A 20484-nucleotide genomic window follows, 5' to 3' on the forward strand; every position below is an offset into this window, starting at 1 on the left:
AAGCACAGCTACGCTCATTCTCAACTTCATTCATTTGATTAGATTAATTATTTGATTAGTCTTGCACAATGCAATCGCAGATTATAACAACAAAAATTCTTAAACATACCTTTAAAAAAAACTTGTTCAGCACAAATTTCACCATTGTAATTAATAGGCCTTTGTGCATTCTACTGGTATTGAGTATATATAAGAAACTAGTCACTAGATATTTCATTTTCTAATTTGCCAAGGCATAAATTTCTCTAGACAAGAACTAAAATTATAATCAGAAGCAAGAACACCCCTCAGACAACAAAAAAGTAGCGATGCAAAACCAAGAACTTTAAACAGCGAGAAAGGTCTCCAGAACCCATTAAGAGCACAAGATGTAAGATCGTAATGCAGCCGCTAAATACATAATTCTTGGGACTATTGAGGGGAAAAAATTATATAAAGCACCCATTGGAATAGGAAATTAACTATTTGTCTCTCTACAGAACCCCCAGCCCACGAAATAACCATTCTTCTACATTGAATAAACAAAAAAATTAGAAGACAAATTAAAAAGGCCAAAAAAGGACCAAGAAAGCAAAGAAAATTTGGCGTTAATGATACCACAATGTTTTGCTGGAAATTGGTACATATCCTCCTACAAGCTCCCTAGACGCCTCTTTTGCGAAATTCACCATAATCTAGAAGCATGAAGTCAAAAGAAGATTATCTGCTGCAACACATGTGACTAGCAAATCCATTCATCACCATAGGAGAATAACAACCCCCAATCCATGAAAGAGCGCTCAATAAACATAGGATCAGGTAGGAGGCTTTCCACCACCAGAAACCATCTTGTCATTGGCAACTTGAAATCACAGGAAATAATCAGGTGTCCTCCTGGTGACATCAGGCTCCCCTCTTCTTGGAGCAGGCTCAAACTGTGATAAAATAGAATAGAATTATCAAGCAACTACCATGCACGTTTGTTATAATAACCAGTAGAATACAGTAGCCTCAATAATTTACAATTACATTGCACAATGACCGTGGCATTCTATGAGATCTAAAGAGAGTAAGCAGTGCATACCTGAATAAATGTGTGACCTTTACAGTCGTCAACTTCCAGGATGGATGCCATATTTCCACACCGATAGCAGTAGTTAGGAGCACTAAATATTGTCACAACTTTTTGGTCCTGGGGGAGGATCAAAACAGCTTACATCACTTAAAAATTCATACAGAAAGATTTAAGCAAAAACATTTCTAATAACTCACATGTGCCCAGTTGAATCCCTCCATCACCAGTTGGTGAGCTCTGGCAATCAGCTTTAGGTTATTGGTATGGTTAAATTGATCAGATATGTCCTGAATAGCGGAAAATTTATAGAACATGAACAATCAGGCAGCTCCATGAATATGAAAAGAAGCTAAATAAGCAGAAGGGTGTCTTCAAAAAAATAAATAAATAAATAAGCAGAAGGGTGAAAATTTTACTTGGCCAAAAGTGTATCCAGCTCCCCTAGGTGATATACCCCAACCACAACGGTCATCAGGGTCAGACCACAAGAGATCACACATAGGTCCCTCATGGGGAACTTCTTGGACGCGATCGAAATTCCGTATATTATCAAGGGTTTCAATGGATGGTGACAACCCACCATGCAGGCAAAATATTTCAGATTCCACCTACAACATCAAACAAACTTTGAGAAGAAGACATCTAAAGGCACGTCAACACCGAAAGCAATATACACTGCAATGTAACATGAAACAGATGAACATAATGGAAAATTAATATAGCCAAGGTGTACTTACCAATGCAGTCAGCGGAAAATAATCAAACAAATCTGTGAAGGTCTTCCAGACATTGGCATTTCCATACCTGTGGAACAAGGGGGATTCAAATATGCATAAGTTAACGTTCTACATCTGCAGGTACATAACTTAAACAATAATCAACTGTTTGTACATGTCATTTATGTATAACCTTCACAAAAAAAGTGATTAGCTTTGCAACAGTTAGGCAATACCAATATATAGAAGCCCACCCAACCATAATATAGTGTCCATCCTCCAATCCCTAAATACATTCCCCTCCATTTTAAGGCACATACAAACAAGGCTTTCACCTTAGCCACATAGGCCAGCGTCCAGCATGATAGAGCGTCAGCATATTGCTGCCCCATAATTCAACCTAGATGGCAAAGTCCATATCCCACACCATCAAGCCCTCTCACAGGTTACATGTTGGCATAAACACAATGCACCATCAGCATAAGAAGGGGGGATTGGGAAAGGATTTCAAAGATAATTTACATAAAGATAAAAGCTATGCAAACAAAATGACAACAGAAAAAACAAGCAAACAGATCACAAGTCATTTGGGTGATTACACTTAGAGTGGGGTAGTGCACCTACAGTCAAGTCTCATCAGCATATTGGTAGTTCCATAACAAATACCTTTTAATAATTCTGTTATAATCATCTCCACAAAAAGAATTTATCTAATCAGATGTATCTAACTGTAAGCATGGAGTTCCTCATACTACATATGCCATAGTCAGCTGAATACAGACTGGAAAGAGTTTGAGTGATAGATACTCACTTCCGTAGGCATTCATCATAGAAACCATAAACTTGAGTAATCTGCCCAAAATAACCACCAGGAAATTAGATCAAAGGGACCATCAGTTTAACATAAAAAGTATAATGATATAGCAAGGGGTCTTTGGAAATGAAATTACAAATAAGCTCATCTGTCAATGGCAAGAATTATACCTGACGACTTTCATGATTTCCTCTAAGAATGGTGATCCTTTGGGGATAGCGGACTTTAAGTGCAACCAGGAGCTGAATGAGGAAAACAAATGCCCAAGCAAAATCAATTACAACATCAACAGTTTGCATAATATGTAGAGTGATTCATACATATCATTCTAGACAAGAAGGTCAATATCAGAAGTTCAAAACATCATAAGCGGTGGACCCAGATAGGTCTAGTGAGCTGGAAGCTACCAACAATCACCATGGACCATGGCCAACCCGAACAACAAATACATTAATCAACTAGGCAGAGAAGGGGATAAAACCAGTCCTATACGCACTCATAGCCATCCCAGCTACAAAGCAATGTTACAAGTATAGCCAAGTGCAGTGTCCTACCTTCCACGCCGAGTGGAAAGTAAGCTGAATCTCCTCCCCAAGAATTCTGGAATGAGATTGTTTCGCAGCATAATTAAAACACAATCCCCTCTAGCACCACCCAGTTTTGTAGTATAGGGCTCAAAAATTAAAGCAAAATTGAAATTTGAGCAGTTAAATTGTACACAACTCCTTAGAAGAGAAATTGAATATTGTTACAAAGATCTGCATAAGCTGCCAAACATCATCCTCACTAAAACAAGCATGACATAAAATAGAGTAAATTCCTAACTTGCTATTGATCTACTTTGGCACGTAAGGCAATAGAATAATACTCACCGTTACAGTCTCCACTGAATAATATCCTCGATCAACATAATCACCCATAAACAAGTAATTTGTATCTGGGCACTACAATCGAAAGGAAAAGGCCAAAATCAGTAACAAAGGCTACAATAAAACTGCAAGACCACAACAAAACACACATACTAAAATTAATATAAATATGACATATACAATTAAATTAAAATTTAATCTGCTGGTTCAAAAGGAAACTTTGAAAATTAAACACAAAATATGTACATATAAAGAAATGCTACACACATTCAAACATCAACAGCCAATAGAAATATAGAGCCCCAACCGAATGCATACCTTCCCCCCAATACGGAAAAGCTCTGCTAGATCATGAAACTGCCCATGGATGTCACCACAAATTGTCACAGGACTTTTCACGGGCTGCGTTCAGACAAAATTAAAAAAAAAGATGAGGATTGGGTCAATGTACTGGCATGACCACATTCGAATAGTCACCAAATATATTGGATAAAGAAAAAAAGTTTACAGTTGATAGAAAGCCAAATCCAATACAGGTTAAAAAGTATTTCAACCAGTAAACATAGATGCACTCATCTAAACAAATGCATAGGACAACATCAGCAAAAGGGAAAAGACAGTAATTCCTACAAACCTATATGCATCATAGTCTAAAGAGTTATAACCAACTCAGGCATAGTCCATGGACACCAACAGAGAGAGAAAAGATTAATCTATGTTGCAAAATAAAAATCAATCCTGCACATCAAGCATATAGCTGGCTTAAGACCGACTTTGTCCCTCGTTCATACATCAAATGAGATTCTGGCAGGGATTAGAATTATTTAACCAATTGCCAAAGCCACTTACCAAACTTTTAACATTTTGCTTGTATGCTGGCTCCCTCATTCAACTAATCAATGAGGTACAGAAGAGTTGAAAGTGGTTATATTCTTCTAAAAGATTATTAACAGGTATTTCAGATTAAATCCAACAGGCACAAATAGTAGGCCACTTGGCCATAATCACCATCACTGTCAAGCAGCGTTTAACACGGCCTATAAATAAGTTCGACATGTGGCCATGTGGGAATGGGATAGCAACATCTTTGCTACTTTGCAAAAACAATACCCAAAAAAAAAATTAGGTCATGGAAATTATACTCTTGCTAATGAATAGGAAAACCATCCTCCAGTCACATGTACTATGTAAAATTGTAAAAGACAAAAGCTACCAGCCTACACCAAGGATCTCTTTCACATCTCTAGCTGTAAGCTATCTGATACAGTACCAAACAGAAAAATAAGCAGGCACTAGCAAATATGAATGTGGCATGTAGACAGCACACCTGCACGTTGCTTTCATCCATCAAAATCTCCTTTGCCTTCTCACATAATGTCCTAACCTGCACGTTAACAAAAACTCATGTAAGCCGAATAGGGTGAGATAAATTGATCAACAGCTTTTAAATTGTGGCTGCAACTGAACAGATTGGTCTCTTAATTAGCCAATAACATGTAGTTGCAGCTGTTACAGGTATAGCACTTCAACATATTATATAATATAGCATCATCCAGAGCAACAAATAACCATTCCAATTTGATGAGATGTTAACAGTAAGTAAGAACCATTCCAAAACAACCTAATCTAGCATAAGCAACAAAACATTGGTAATTTGCAAGTTAGAAAATGTGTAGAAACTCTCTCCTTGAGGTACGACTTGATTAAACATGAATCCAGCTAGCAAGCTTCTACTAGAAAAACCGGAAAGAAAAAAAAAAAAAGGTATCCTGCGTATAATCCTTCCTCACCAAGATTAACATAACAAGCAAAACACCTTCATGTTTTCCTGCTATTTTTTAGCTGTGCCTGTTGAGATGAATTATTCACTCCATGTAATGAAACCCTGGTTTAATTACTTTCCTCACTTCACACTCACTCATCCAACCTGATTCAATGCATAGATTCATGAATTCAGATACTTGTTCGAGTCGAAAACTCGTTCTCAACATCCTTGCGCTTCAAATTGCCTCTTTCTTACCACAAATCCAGCTAAACCCAGAATTAAAAAGCTGTTTCTAGAAAACAAGATGGGCCAATCTATGACTTGCCAGTTGCCATTCAAATAAAATCGAAAATTTCTACACAAATTGAGGGTAATAATAGAAGATAATTAACGGATCTAAATCAAGTAAAAAAAAATCAACAAACCCAGAACAAATCTTGCAACTTTGACACATTTCCAGGTACCAGAAACCCACAAAAACAAACAAAAACCCCAAAATTAACAGATCACAAAAGTTCGACCGAAAAAAAACCCAAATTGATGAAAAGAAATCAAATCGATCTAGTACATTCCAATCGAAGAAAAGGAAGAGAGAGAAAGAAGGAAAACCTCTTGTTCGGAAAGAGGCTTGCACTGCATAAGCTGACCGATCTGCTCATCAAGATTGTGATGAGAGTTAGAAGGAACGGGATCGAAACCCATCTTGTAAGAAGAGAAAACCCTAGCAGATCTTCCAGAAGCCCAGGAAGAATGAAATCCTTCTTCTTCTTCGTCTTCTTCTTCTCCTTCTCCTTCTCCTTCTCCTTGAAGATGGTGAGGAGAGAGAAAGTGGGAAAGAGAGAGAAAGTGAGAGAGAAGGGGAGGAGAGAGAGAGAAAGAGAGAAAAATGGAGGGATACCAATTTCAAGAGAAAATTGGGAGAGAGAAAATGAATGAACAACGGTGCTGCTTCAACAGAGAAAACTAAACCCTCGCTTTTCTTCGATTACGATTACCACTCCTTTTTTTTCTTTTTTTTAAAAAAAATTTTGATAATTTCAATTAGTAAAAATCATTTATTTTAGAGATTTTTTTTTTTTTTTGCGCCTGTAATTTTTAAATTAATAAGACTATTGGGTTTACTCGAAACTAGACATCGCCATTTCCAGATCCTCTTGCCTTTTTGTGCTACCTGCCTTATAGCGCGTGGGGTTACGCTTAATTTGTGGCTATTGGCATTTGGCAAGCTTGTTAATAATTAAATATCAAATGGGCCGGGCTGGCCCGCCACCACATCGGGCCATTTTTTGGGCATATTGTTTGGGTTTGGGTTTCCAGATCGGGTTTCAAATTGAAGGGAAAATCACCTCAAAAATTACAAAAAATTGGGTTTTTCGAGTAAAATGGGTCGTCCTAATTTGAACTTAAATTACTAGTATTTTGTCTAAACTTATTTTAGTAGATGATTTAAAATCGGGTGTAAAATAACATATAGTATGGAGTATTTGAACGACTTAACTTATTGTATTTTGTGCTCTTAAACTACTGGTTGATTCATCTCATTATGTATCTTCAAATATCACTTTATATCAATAAATTTTTTTTGAAGCATCTCAGCATAATTAATTGAGAATGCTACGGAGTAATAATTATTAGTGTGCCCTAGTTATTGTGTATAAAGTTATTTAATAGACAAACCACATACCCTTTAAGAATATGTGACAATAGACACTAGTTTAACATGTTCTCGTATACATATACAATAGACACTAGTTTAACATGTTCTCGTATACATATACGTAATAGGCTAAGGACAAGGCTTGAGGCTAAAACATTATCGTTCATGAAAAAAGCACAACATGAAACGAGGCATGCATTGCACGTCACATGATAACGCTGTCAAACTTTTGCATGCATTATATCGTGTATATCAAGCTTATTTTTCACATATAGTATGAGTCAACTTTTCCAATAGTTTACATCCATAGCGAATTTGGCCACCTAATCCTGTATATAATTTAAGGAGATTTCACCCCCTTTAAGCTGATTCTACCTCACTTTTAGCTTAGTATTTATTAAAGACGTTGATGTTATAATACAACCATTAATAATGTGATATAAACTCAGCCATCAATATCACCAGAAAATTGCTATATCAATCTGATTAATAAATCAAAGCCATTCACCAATCAACATATAATAAAAGCACACACCAACCAAAACTTGTGTAGTAGAATAATTTGCAAACTTTTAGATTAAACAACACAATTACATTGATTCTTAATAATTTGTGTACTATTACTCCATATTTTACAAAAGACATTACTTCGCTTAGGGAGTTCAACCGTCTCATATAAAATCGTACTCTACCAGTCTACCTTATAATCTTACGATATAAAACATCTAATAACAGATGGGTAATAAAAAACGAATAATATAAACAAAACAAAAAGTGGTGGTGAGTATACTAGTACTCGTAGGAGCAACTACTAGTATCAAAATAGCTGCATATACCATAAATAATATGGCGAGAATCAAGGTTAGCCTAATTAGTTGGAGGCACTCCTTCCACCTTTGTGAAAAGGGGTTCAATTCTCATCCCAACACAAGTAGGATCCCTAATTCCCCCTACTTGCAAGGAAATTCTCCTTACCCAAAAAATGAAAAAAAAAAAAAATGGCGGGTTTGACCGTAAAAATTATGTGATAAGAGGATTGAAATGTTAGGGACCAAATATTACTGTTGAATGTTGATGACAAACTTCCTTCGTTTTCTCTGCTGGTAGTAGTTGGAGAGTAGAGGAAGATTATTTATTAACATCTCATTAATTAAAATACCTTATATTCCTCCTACTTTCTCTCTCTTACCACTAGTTTAATTAATTTTACGCATTCATTAATCATACTACAACTCTACTCTACTAGAAATAGTATACTACTGTATTCAAAATCTTGCATTCAAATAGCAAGCCTAATTTCACACCTTTTCTTCCTCCAAAGTCCAACCCCCACCATTTTTTTTTCACAAAAATTATAAAAAAAAAGTCAAGAATTATGGTAAAAATACTGATGTAATTGTAAGGTGGGTGATCCCCAGCTGTGATAATATCTTCAGTTATGCATTGCTACCCCTTTTTTCTGGGGTTGTAGTTGATTTAAGAGAGAGAAAGTTTAGTTTTTTGAAACCCTCTTCTTCTTGTTTGCATCTGCAGTGAAATTTTGGGGAAAATAAAAGTTGGGTTGGTTTAGTTGAGGTTCAATTGTTTGTCTTTATTATCTGGGGTTGGATCAGATTTGTACTTTGAAGCTTAAATTATACTCGATCTGCAATTATATTTCTGGGATTTTAGTTTTGGTAAAAAAAAGATAGCAAATTTATTGTTTTTACAGATTTTATGAAATTTGTGCTCCTGAATTCTGGATATGGAACGAGGAGCTGAAGAATCGCCAAATGCGCCAAGGGGTTTTCGTCTTCAAGCTCCCCTGGTAAACTTTTTTTTTTTTTTTTAATAAAAAATCTATATTTACTAGTATAATCATTTTGTGGATTTTGCTGAATTGTCTGGAATTTTGTTGGATAAATTTTGTGGAATTTGATGGCTGTTGTGTGTTGATAAATGGTTAGAAAAGGTTACCCTTTTATCTAGGTAACTTATATTTTGGGGTTGAGGACTTAGGTTGTGCAATTTTTGATGGTTTGTTAATCTTTTTAGATTCTCTTTATTGCTCAAAAATACATAGGTACTTGCAATTTACTGGATATTGTTCTCGGTGTTAAAATGTTTATTTTTCCTTTTACTTTTCGTGAGGGTGGTATGATAAGGGAGGGAATTGGTGCTTGAATGCCAAAATAATTTATACTTGATGTACCTTTAATTGTTCAATTTCGAGTTCGTTCTCCAAGGTGTACAATTAAGCTTGCATGCTTCCCTCACACCCCCTCCGGTTAAAAGCTCCGTTCCTTATTCCCCAAATCGATCCCTTGGGCCTTGGCGCTACCTTGACATACGGCACATACCTGTGTCCCGTGCTACACACATCTGTACCACTAGCGCCTTAAATGGACATGATGGAAAACTTAGAAATGCTTGGTAAATCTCTGTAGGAAGCTTCTAAGTTGACACTTCCAAATAATTTGAGTAGCTAAGGACTGTTACTCCTCAAGTCCTTATTAGGGATGTCGTACATAATTCATTGTATGTAAGAATATTAGATGACTATCAAGCTATGAGAGTATGAGAGTGTAATATTTTGGGTCTTTTTAGGGGTACCAAGAATAATGAATTGGGTCGTGTTACACGAATGTGATGATTTTTGTCTCTTTTAATCTTTCTTCTTGGTACAAAACTTCTTGATTTTGATGCTAGATCAGTGAACCACAGGATCACATTTTAGCGAGAGAGTTAAATGCACTCACCAGGACTTTGATGACTATAGAGCCTTATTTGTCAAATAGCATTCTTAACAGTAGTATTAGCATTATGACCAAGTTAGATTCTAGTTTTTCTGTTTGATAATTTTTAGTATAGACCCAATATGTAAAAGTGGAAAATGCTTAGACCAAGTTAGAATTTTGTCTGACATGATTTTTGAAATGATGACTCCTACTTTTACCCCTCCAACGACATTCCGACTTTTTATTATATCTGTCAACACTAACGGCTATTCCAAACTATAAATTGCCAAACAATGCTGTAATAATTGAAGCAAATTCAGAGAGTACTATCAACTTCAAACAATCAGGGCAGTTATTGCACTAATTGATGCCAGGATATCTCCTGGTATGATTCGCTCACATCTTTGTGGAGCCAGGTTGAGGAAGAATAATGAAAATTTTCCTCCTTACTTGTTCTACATGCTAAACAGGAACTTTTGTGGCTGGAAAACACTGAACACAAAAGATAAAACTTAAGTTATTTGTCTCATTCACACCTCTCTTGCGCAACACAGAACACAGTCCTCCAATCTGCCCCCTTTTTTGAAAGAAAGGAATAGTTCATTTCAAGAGGAAGAATGTATACTCCAATTTTTGCGCTCAATATCATGGGAAGCTGTTTTGTGTGCTTTTCTACTATTTCACAATTCTGAAGGCTAAGTTTTCTGTATGCTTAATCTAATGGCAGGAGATACTTGCTTCTTCTTGATAGAATTTTGTGAACGAACAGTTTGAGTCATTTGACATTAGAGGGTTTTAGAGTTTAAGTAGTTTCTTGGAAAAGCAGTGATGGTTGGTGGAGATCAAGAGAGAGGGTAACTGACTGTGCAATATAGCATGACTTTCATGCAAAGTTGCTGTCAATGCTGCCTAAGCCCTAATTTAACTTGACTTTATACACATGGGAAAAGAGATTGGAATGTACTGACTACTGAGTTTACTGACTATTGTCGCATTTGACAGAAACTATTTTGTATTCATCTTATGTGTGTGTGTGTGTGTTTTTTTTTAATTTTTATTTTCTGTTGCATGCAAGCTTATGATAGCCAGCATGGGTCATGTAATTGGGTCAAATATAAAGCTGTCTCTTAGTTTCCAGCTTCCAGTAGCCTATGTCTGAACTAGTTAAGGGTCTACTTGCCTTTGACTGATCATCCAAAATCTGTGAAGGCTTCTCTGAAGATATTCAAGGAGCAATTATGACAGTCAATAGCATCAAACCCAGCAATTATTTTCAAGCTGGCATTCTTATGCTACTGTAAAAACTCTCAAACATAATCTTCCTCATTTGTTTTTTTCCAAATACTTCTTGTTGAACCTTCATCTGGCTAGACCTTCATGGTCATTATCAATCTGCAACCACTCCCTTTTTTAGCAATGAATTACTAAGATAGCCCTGTTCTCAAATCATTTAACAGCATTACGTTCCATTTGCTACAGTATTATTGTCTCCCATCTGTTTTAATTGGGCATTTGGGCTTTGTGAAGAACCTGAGGTAAACCTTGGCAGTCAGTTGTTAGTAAGTTAATTTTCATTTTTTTCCCCCAAATAATACTATGGGACTTGAAATGCTTTGGCTAGATTTCTCAAATTTTGATTTCAGTGTTCTGTTATGGTACTTATGCGCACAACTATCTGTCATGATATTCTTATATCAAGCAAGACCGTGGGCAAGTTATGGGCCTTATGGCCGCTTGTCAGGTATTGGTGCATTATCCAAATCAATTGCAACTGATTTGGATTTCTTCGCTAGAATGCCTCATCCATAGGTAGAAATCTTAGCAATAACATGCTTCTTCAGCTATTTGCCTTCCAGTAAGTTTTTTCATGGCTGAGCTAACAGATATTGAAGAGTTAATGAAGTGTTTTACCAATGAGAAAGCACACCAATTGCTAAGTTATTCCAATAAAACAATTCATTTTCTCATATTTAATTATGTCGGTTGCTAATAATCTAAAATTGTTTGATGTGCAAATTTCTCATAGTTAGGGAATAGATGCCTTAAAAAAATTGCTGTTGTCCAAGTCACTCTTTTATCTCTTGAATTTTCCAGGTTGATTCTGTGTCATGCTACTGCAAGGTAGATGCAAGTTTAAAAACGGTTGTCGGTGCAAGAAGATTTGTTCCTGGATCAAAGATTTGTATCCAGCCAGATATAAATCCTCGTGCCCATAAGACAAAAAACTCTCGTAGGGAGAGGACCCGTATTCAGCCACCTCTCTTGCCTGGCCTCCCTGATGACCTGGCCATTGCTTGTCTTATCCGAGTCCCCCGAGTAGAACACCGAAAGCTCCGCCTAGTTTGCAAAAGATGGCACCGACTCCTATCTGGAAACTACTACTATTCTCTCAGGAAAAACCTGGGTATGGCAGAAGAGTGGGTATATGTCATGAAGAGGGACCGTGATGGAAAGATCTCATGGCATGCTTTTGATCCTACTTACCAGGTCTGGCTACCACTTCCACCTGTTCCTGTAGAGTATTCTGAAGCCAGAGGGTTCGGATGTGCTGTTCTAAGTGGTTGCCACCTGTATTTATTTGGAGGTGAAGATCCGCTCAGGGGTTCCATGAGACGTGTTGTCTTTTATAGCGCAAGGACAAATAAATGGCACCCAGCACCAAGCATGCTTCGGAGGCGCCATTGCTTTGGTTCTTGTGTAATTGATAACTGCCTTTATGTGGCTGGTGGTGAATGTGAAGGAATCCAACGGGCTCTCCGTTCAGCAGAGCTGTATGACCCAAATAGGAACAGGTGGACTTCCATCACAGATATGAGCACAGGGATGGTCCCTTTCATCGGGGTGGTGTACAACGGAAAGTGGTACTTAAAAGGACTAGGCTCTCATCGTCAGGTCATGAGTGAATCCTATGATCCTGAGAATAGCTGCTGGAACCCTGTGAATGATGGGATGGTTTCAAGTTGGAGAAATCCAAGCACCACCATGAATGGCCAGCTTTATTCTATAGAATGTAGGGATGGATGCAAGCTTAGAGTGTATGACGAGGCAGCTGATTCATGGATCAAATTTATAGACAGTAAACTCCACCTTGGAAGTTCTCGGGCTTTAGAGGCTGCTGCACTCATTCCTCTTAATGGTAAGCTTTGCATTATCCGAAATAACATGAGTATCAGTCTGGTTGATGTCTCAAGCCCTGATAAACATGTGGAGAGTAATCCTCATCTGTGGGAGAATGTTGGTGGGAAAGGTCATTTTAGGACGATGGTCACTAATATTTTGTCGAGCATAGCAGGCCGCAGTGGTTTAAAAAGTCATATTGTGCATTGCCAGGTGCTTCAAGCATGAGAATATATGGATGACTTGCATAGTTGCATACCTTGCTTCTGGTATTATAATTCATCCAAATCATGGTCTTACAGATTCTATTGTCAAATTCATTCTAGGTTCTTTCAGCTTAAGAACCCAATTTTTTTGCTGCACATCCTATCAGAAGGGCTGTTTCATTGCTTTGGTCTTCTGTGAGACTGTGACATATAGCTTACCTTCACATTGTATATTTTGTTCCAAATTGTGAAGAGAAATTTTGCAACCGGCCATATTTGAAGAAAGCAGAACAGCACCTCAAAAGTAAGCAAAAGCTCGCCTCTTTCAAGCTAGTGTTTCATGTCTTCCTCTGGAGTATTGATTTTGCAGCTCATGGTATCAGTTTCTATTTGTTGAGGTAGTTACTGGTTTCAAATGGATATGTAAGTCATGTAGGCTGAAACCTGCAGTTGTTTGCAGAATTCTTAGGCTTTGGTCTTTGTAGTAGTACATTAAAAAACAAACAAAAAATCCATGTGATTCTGCAGATGCTTTTGTGAATATCATGTCGAATTGCTCAAAACCGGTCTCTTCTTTGAATCTTTGTCATGATAAATAATACACGCATGTCCTATAATCTTCCAATCCTCTTACAGTCTTACCTTAAGTACTCAATATCTTGAAATATGAGGTATATGCAGTCGCAGATGCAAAAAGTTCGAATTTTGTTCCCAAGTTCAGTGCATCTTGTATGAGTAAAATAATACATTAGTGGTGCAAGGGCTGGTTTAATTGCAAAGATAATCGAGAGTTGGAATGTTGGATACTCTATTTGTCTAGAAATAATAGCCACTACTAGGCGAGACGGGCGCTGTGACCTTCAATTGCATACAACCTTACCTCTACAACAGTTGAGAAACTGTTTCGCAATGACACCACTAGGCGAGAAAATTTACCCGTGTGACCATGACCGATCCGATAATTAACCAAAGCACAAACATATACATGCAAAATATACATTGAGAACAAAGTTAAATAATTTGCTTACTATCTGCAATTTTAGGGTATTATTTGTGAGATATAAAATATTCCAAAGTTGCAAATAACCATTAACGGAGGGAGTATTACATTTAACAAAGTACAGTAAGATTATTGATGCAGGAAATAGAAAGATTGAAGATGAAAGACAGGATTTAGAGGGAGTTGAAGTCGTTGACCGAGAATGATCTTGACTTAATAATTGATGTAGAGGAAGCTTCCTTTTTGATACAAGAGGGTATATCCTCAAATTGTTGAGCAGGAAATTTCTGACTGAAAGCTCCAACATAGAATTCAACCATACCAGTGTCCGTATCCATTTCCATGCCCGAAACCGGAACCCAGATGAAGAGCTTCTTGGCTTGGATTCCAGAGACATGGGACACTTTACCATAACTGAGCTTCCCCTTGATCACCTTGTTATAGTACACGAGCTGTTCGTCGAGGAATTTGACATAACAGGGGTGTTCCATGTTTACAGTAAAGCTTCCGTCTTGGTTAGAGAGGGTGTATGACTTGACTCCATTTGGGATGATTCCCTTTGGAAGGTTGAATTCTGGGAGGATGTCATGGATGTCTTGTGAGCCGTTGATGGGGTTGGATGGATGGTCAGGATTAGAGATGCAGAGGGAGGAGAGAGAAAGGATGATTAGGAGAAGACTCCATGAAAGAGCAGCCATGATTCAATAGAGAGGTACGAAAATATGCAACAAGTGGTGTTGACTATTGTAGACAAAAGGCTTGCTTATACGCTATGTTAAGGTAGATCAAGTTTTGGTGTCAATAACTTGGATACAATGATTCACTACCCTCCAATATTTTATCTTTCTTTATTTCCTCCGCTAAAAAAATATCTTATTCATGACATCAATCGATTTTATTATTATACCAACGAGTGCTTAGATCAACTGATAAAAAAGTTATTCAGGTGTAATTGGTATCAAGTACTTAAAGAAAGCAAATCCAATTGTTAAGAGAAGTTTCCTCTTGATAGAGGCTTGACACAACTATAATCTAGATTAGTTGGAGTCTAGTAGGCTCTGAATTAGCGGATAAACTTGCATACAAAATAATCGTTTTATAATTATGATCAATTGGATTTAATACATAATTAATGAATTCTTGACGTGCTTATATGTATAAACTTAAAATGCATTTGTACGATGCTGAGAGTATTAAATCTATACACTTCTTTTTCGTTATAATGACGCTTTAAAAAGTGAGCAAAAGGTTTCATATGCATTTTATTAAATGATGGAATTCTTAAGTGTACAATAAAGCACGTGCATTAGAAAATCCTGATTAATGGACCCTTTAAGAAGTAGTTGACACTATTCATTCCATAACATAATTTGGCATTTCATCAACTTGAGTTGGAAATCGTTGCACCTAGCCATCAAGAAAAACGAGTCATTAATTAAATTAAAAATTTGACAACTAAATTAGAATGTACATAATAATTTTTAAATGACAAGTCACTTTTCTTTTTCACATACACGACAAGTTATTTTTTAAAGAGCAATCTTCGTATATTATTCTAACCAAATCTATAAAGTGGACAAATTTTTATGAGTATTTATGTAATAAATATTGAGACGCATTCAAGATACACGGCCTAAAAATTTGACCTTAACAACAACTTGACAGATTCACATTTTACACGACGATTAGAAGCAAGGGCAGGCATTATTACACCTAGTCATCAACCAACAGATTTAGCACAAATCTAACACAGTAACAGTTTGATCTCAAGTACTATATCAAAAATTTAAGAAACTTTTGACAAATTGATAATAAGAAAGGGTAGAATTAGAGAAAGAATGTACGGAGTACCTTTAACATCCACAAATGTCGCGAACTACAAGAATGAATCGTCTGGAACTGATGGACATCAACTTTCTTGTTGACAAGACCAAATTGCAAGTAAATGTTATCATTAGGAGGCAAATCAACCTTAATCTCATCAAGTTTGAGCCATAGCAATAACCACTTCACCCGAACTCCCTCCAAGTTAGTGATTGATCCCAGCTTGAGGGTGCCTGATATGAGCTCGTCGTAGCTGACTAAGTACTCATCCAACTGCACATAGCAAGGCTGCTTTTCGAGTTCCACCATGAAGCTGCCATCTTCAGCGCAGAAGGTGTAGTTCTTGACTGCGTCGGGTAAGAGACCCCTTGGGAGCCCGAATGCAGGGAGAATTTCATGGATGGAGATGGCTGTTGCTGCGAATTGGGGGTGCTGGAAGAGGATCATGATGAGGGAGAGGAGAGAAAACATGGTCAAGAAACCCATGCTTGGACTGGACCATATGCTGTTTCAAAGAAAGGGGTTGGATAATGTAAATTGTAAAACACAGAAGATGAGGGTTGAGGGTGACAGCTTCCCCGTGATACACGAGCTTATGATTTTTGGCTAAGTTTGGTAAAGACTTAAATAATTCAATACTGCAAGTCAATGCTGACGAGTTAATTTACTTCACTAAAACTGTAAGTTAATGGCCACTTTTTTCTAATCAGCATGCCTTCTTATCTTAAGAGTGATTTCCCTTAGCTGTGAGATAAATGAATCCCAAATTGTGCACGCAGAAACAGAATTTAGCCTGGTATATTCAGAGATGAGCCACAAATTTAAAAGCGAAGCAGAAACTCAATCTTAAGTAGATAACACGTACGAAATAGTAGATTCCAGGATGCCGAAAATATCCATCACAGGATTGTTTTACAGTATTACACATATTCTAGGTACTAGGTAGTGGGTATTACTAGGCTACATTTTCTCCGATACATTCATCAGAGAAGAATTCTACACTAAATAGCAATACAAGTGTAAGCCCTTGAAGCATGGGTCATGTACATATTATACTTTATCTTAAGCAGCCGGAGACCAAACTTCCTTCTTACGGCAAGGCCATCTCAGCTTCTGCTATTAGACTATGGGGAAAACAAGCACTTTGTGCCTTCATTCATCACTGATAAGTGATGCATTTTATTCGGTCAGCAACATTGGGATATCTCCATCAATAGGAGGTGGAAGCTGCAGACAAAATAAGGCAAGATAAGAGAACGATTTTAATAAGAAAATCACTACACAAAAATTAAGCTGTAGAAAATTCTATCAATCATACAACACAACACTAAGCATCAACTAAACCACAATGTCAGATTAGTACAAATTAAAGATAATGGAAATGTAAAAAAATGGAACCACTCACTTAGCTCTTTATCTTGATTAAGCAAGACTATATAGCTAACATTACAATACCCAGTACTATCTTCAAGTTAAATTTTGAAACACCAAAGGAAACTTGAGCTCAATAAGGTAACTTCACTTAAATTTCCCTAACTGACCATGTTGTTATACCTTGATGGAGCACTACCCATGCAAGCAGAATATGCAAGAAGTCAAGAACCACACAGACTACCATGCAGTAAGTTCTTAGCAATTTCAAGCAGAAAATAACAAAAAAAAAAAAAAAAAAAAAAGGGCAGCCTCACTACCAGCCCACATCCTCACATCCTTGGAATGTTTAGCAAGAGAGACATGCTTTTAAATGATTGTCAAGAGCAGAGTCTTTGTTAGTATTTAAAATTACAACAATAGATATGAATTGGATATTCTTAACTTTTTGGGAACGGAATGCCAAACCACACTATGCAAACAAACAAACTACATTACCACATAAATGCTATCCTTTTAAAACATTAGCCTATATATTATCTAAGTTTCCATAACCCAAGAGGCCTTATCACAAGCAATTAGATTAACAAACAAATCAGACAGTTACGGGCTTGTTTGGCATAAATTTTGGTTTTCAGTTTCCTGTTTTTTTGAAACCCAAAAACAGGAAACAAGAAAAAGGTGTTTCCATTTTTCTGTTGACAGTTTTCAAAATTATCATGATTTTATTAAGTTTAAATAATTTTTGATTCATTATGGGACAAATATCATATGATATACTTTTAAAAAACAAAAAACCAAAAAACAGAAAACCACAACAATGCCAAACGAACTCTACAATAAACAAGTTCTTCAATTAGCAATTTTATTGGAGTATTTGGGCCCTAAGCATGGATAAAAAGAAAAAGTTGCTACGGTGAAAATAAGAAAGAAGCAACATTAGATAAATACAAAGTCACCAATCATGCGAATACTTAGCATACTACTCTGTAGTAAGTATGAGTAATAAGTTAGAAACGACAATTTAACTTTTAAGCAAATAACACCAAAAAATGACAGCTTATGCACCAAAACATATGTCCCAAATGTGAGCAAGAGACTAGTACAAGACATGCCTCTTATTATAGCCATTGAATTCTAAAAATAATGATCAAGACACCATATCAGGAACTTTGTCAGTAGTTAAAACTTCATCTCTCAGAATTGTATTGCATTGCAAGATTGAACATTAGAGAACAGAATGTCATTCCATACTCTTCAATTAAGCAAAAATGAAGCAAGTTCTACAGTTGGCAACTCCAAGGGTGTAGTTAACTACAGTGATTAAGCTTAAATCAAATCTTGCTGTGATAAAATTAGAAAGACACAACCTTACAAAATTGATTACCCATGTCAACAAATGACGCCAATAATACAAAAATTAGTAACGACAATTCCACACCTTATCTTTTCCCACTATATTAGTCTTCTTCCAATTTCACATTGTTTGACTAAAACAACTAAATTTGACAAACCAGCAAAAGATAGAGTTGACTAAGATGAATAATTGAAATCATTGATTTATCAATTGCCAAGTTTACAAACATGATTCTTGATCAATATAATAGATAATCTATCAAATTCAGTTACAGAAAATCACAAAATCATAACATAATTAGCTTATTCCTTTTTTTTGAAACCAAATAATTAGCTTATTCCTAAATCAATAAAATCATAATTCTTGCTCATAAAGTTTGATTAAATTACAATCGAAACATCAAAACATAACAATCAAAAGAGAAAAGGCAAGAAATCATAATACCTCGAAGCTCCAAGAACGAAGGTGAGCGCCGCGAGCAGCAGAAACGGAATCACGGCAAGAATGAATAGTTTCAAACTGATGAACACTGAGCTTCTTGTTAATCAAACCAACCTGAAAGTAAATCGAATCGGAAGGAGGCAAATCGACCTTAATTTCATCAACATCAAACCAAAACAAGAATCGTTTGACTTGAATTCCTTTCAAATTAGTAATCGACCCAATTTTTAGGGTTCCAGTGATGCGTTTCTCGTAGTAAACCAGATAATCGAACTGAATGTAGCAAGAAGTGTCGAGGTCAACGACGAAAGCGCCATCATCGGGAGAGAGAGTATAGTTGTTGACGCAGTTGGGTAAGAGGCCGCTTGGGAGGCCGAATTTGGGGAGAATATCGAAGACGGAAGGCGGAGTTGGAGATTGAGAGGAGGATGGAGTTGAGGAGAGAGAAATGGTGATGATGAAGAGGAGAGAGAAAATGGTGAGGTAGGGTTTTGCGGAAGCCATTGATGATGTTGAAGAATTGAAGATGAAGGTTTTTCAGGGGAGAGAGAAAATGAGAGAGAGGAGTTGGAATTTGTAGGAGGGAGGAGGGTAGAGAAGAAAAATGGAGTTACATTTAAAAAATGGATTTCTGAGTAAGGAAAAGTCCAAAAGCTGATTAGGACGATGATCATAGATAAAATTATGCAATGCTATAGAGCATATTCGATCCTAAGTACTTGTAGGAGTTGCGAGACTCGCAGTTGTTGATCTAATGATTACTTTTCTTACATTTTGTGAAGAAAAAAAAATTACATTTTATTTTAGAAAGTTATAGCATTTTTAATAGCAAGTTAATGGTCAAATAAGCTTGTATTAACACATCATAACATGAGCTAATTTGTGTCTTAATGATTAGCTATTAACTTGCTATTTTATTGTCTTCCTTATGTTAATAAATACAAGTAGTTGGCTAACATTTGATGTCCATATTTTTTTCAAGCATGTTAATAAATATATACAAGTAGTTGGCTAACATTCTATCTCCATCTTTGTTTCAAGCAAATTAGATTGCCAAACGACAAAGCAATTTAAGCTAATTTTGTTAGCCAAGCTAATTTCAATTTTAAAATCTAATGATTAAGCTAGTAGCTTTTGACTTTTAAAATTTATAAGGAAATCCTTAGCTCTGCCCAAGTGGCATGGAGTTAATTAAGGTTTTTGTAATTGTGTTGTTGGGAGTTAAAACAAAAAGATTAAGGCAAACAAGTTCAAAAGATGTAACAACAAAAAGTGCTGCAATTGAGGTTAATAATAAGAGAGCAAAAATAATGGTGGTATATGCCAAAGTAGAAAATGTTGCTAGCTTTTCATAAGAAATTAAATAGATGAATGTTACAAGTATTTTAAGAATGGAGAGAGAATATAAGATGAATTTTGTGCTATATATGTGATTTAATAAGTTTTGTTTTTATATCTACAAGGTTTAAGGGTTTTGTTCATATTTACTGAACTGTGCTGAACTGAACTGAACTGATTGGAATTGAACTGAATATTTTATGATATAAGGAAATTAAAAGCTGAAATAAACTAAACT

The 20484-nt window shown here is 36.3% G+C and overlaps 3 protein-coding genes across 3 annotated transcripts; 1 reads left to right on the top strand and 2 right to left on the bottom strand.

Annotated features, from left to right (window-relative positions):
* Positions 1-324: 324 nt before the first annotated feature.
* LOC145574121 (serine/threonine-protein phosphatase PP2A catalytic subunit) lies at positions 325-6161 on the bottom strand. The gene is made up of 11 exons (XM_081631860.1): positions 5828-6161; positions 4781-4837; positions 3772-3855; positions 3457-3528; positions 2755-2826; positions 2582-2622; positions 1792-1858; positions 1471-1662; positions 1252-1341; positions 1064-1171; positions 325-914 (listed from the first exon to the last, which is right to left on the bottom strand). Exons 1-11 carry the CDS (start codon positions 5918-5920, stop codon positions 849-851), a joined length of 942 nt encoding a protein of 313 aa, XP_081487986.1. The 5' UTR covers positions 5921-6161; the 3' UTR covers positions 325-848.
* Positions 6162-8042: 1881 nt separating this feature from the next.
* Positions 8043-13478, top strand: LOC145574115 (F-box/kelch-repeat protein At1g55270-like). The gene is made up of 2 exons (XM_081631850.1): positions 8043-8682; positions 11687-13478. The coding sequence occupies exons 1-2, from the start codon at positions 8620-8622 to the stop codon at positions 12935-12937; spliced, it is 1314 nt and encodes a 437-aa protein (XP_081487976.1). The 5' UTR covers positions 8043-8619; the 3' UTR covers positions 12938-13478.
* A 610-nt stretch (positions 13479-14088) lies between these two features.
* Positions 14089-14613, bottom strand: LOC145577028 (uncharacterized protein At5g01610-like). Its single transcript, XM_081634721.1, has one exon. The coding sequence runs from the start codon at positions 14611-14613 to the stop codon at positions 14089-14091; it is 525 nt and encodes a 174-aa protein (XP_081490847.1).
* Positions 14614-20484: the final 5871 nt, after the last annotated feature.

Source organism: Chenopodium album, chromosome 13, assembly GCF_948465745.1.
Source record: "Chenopodium album chromosome 13, dcCheAlbu1.1, whole genome shotgun sequence".
NCBI classification, from domain to species: Eukaryota; Viridiplantae; Streptophyta; class Magnoliopsida; order Caryophyllales; family Amaranthaceae; genus Chenopodium; species Chenopodium album.

Excerpts from the sequence above, each read along its gene's own strand:
- LOC145574121 (XM_081631860.1), bottom strand. The coding sequence starts at position 5,920 with ATGGGTTTCGATCCCGTTCCTTCTAACTCTCATCACAATCTTGATGAG. Across the intron at positions 2,827-3,456 it reads ATTCAGTGGAGACTGTAACG|CTCCTGGTTGCACTTAAAGT; the intron begins GTGAGTATTATT and ends TTCCTCATTCAG. Across the intron at positions 1,859-2,581 it reads TATGATGAATGCCTACGGAA|GTATGGAAATGCCAATGTCT; the intron begins GTGAGTATCTAT and ends CTTGTTCCACAG.
- LOC145574115 (XM_081631850.1), top strand. The coding sequence starts at position 8,620 with ATGGAACGAGGAGCTGAAGAATCGCCAAATGCGCCAAGGGGTTTTCGT. Across the intron at positions 8,683-11,686 it reads TTCGTCTTCAAGCTCCCCTG|GTTGATTCTGTGTCATGCTA; the intron begins GTAAACTTTTTT and ends TGAATTTTCCAG.
- LOC145577028 (XM_081634721.1), bottom strand. The coding sequence starts at position 14,613 with ATGGCTGCTCTTTCATGGAGTCTTCTCCTAATCATCCTTTCTCTCTCC.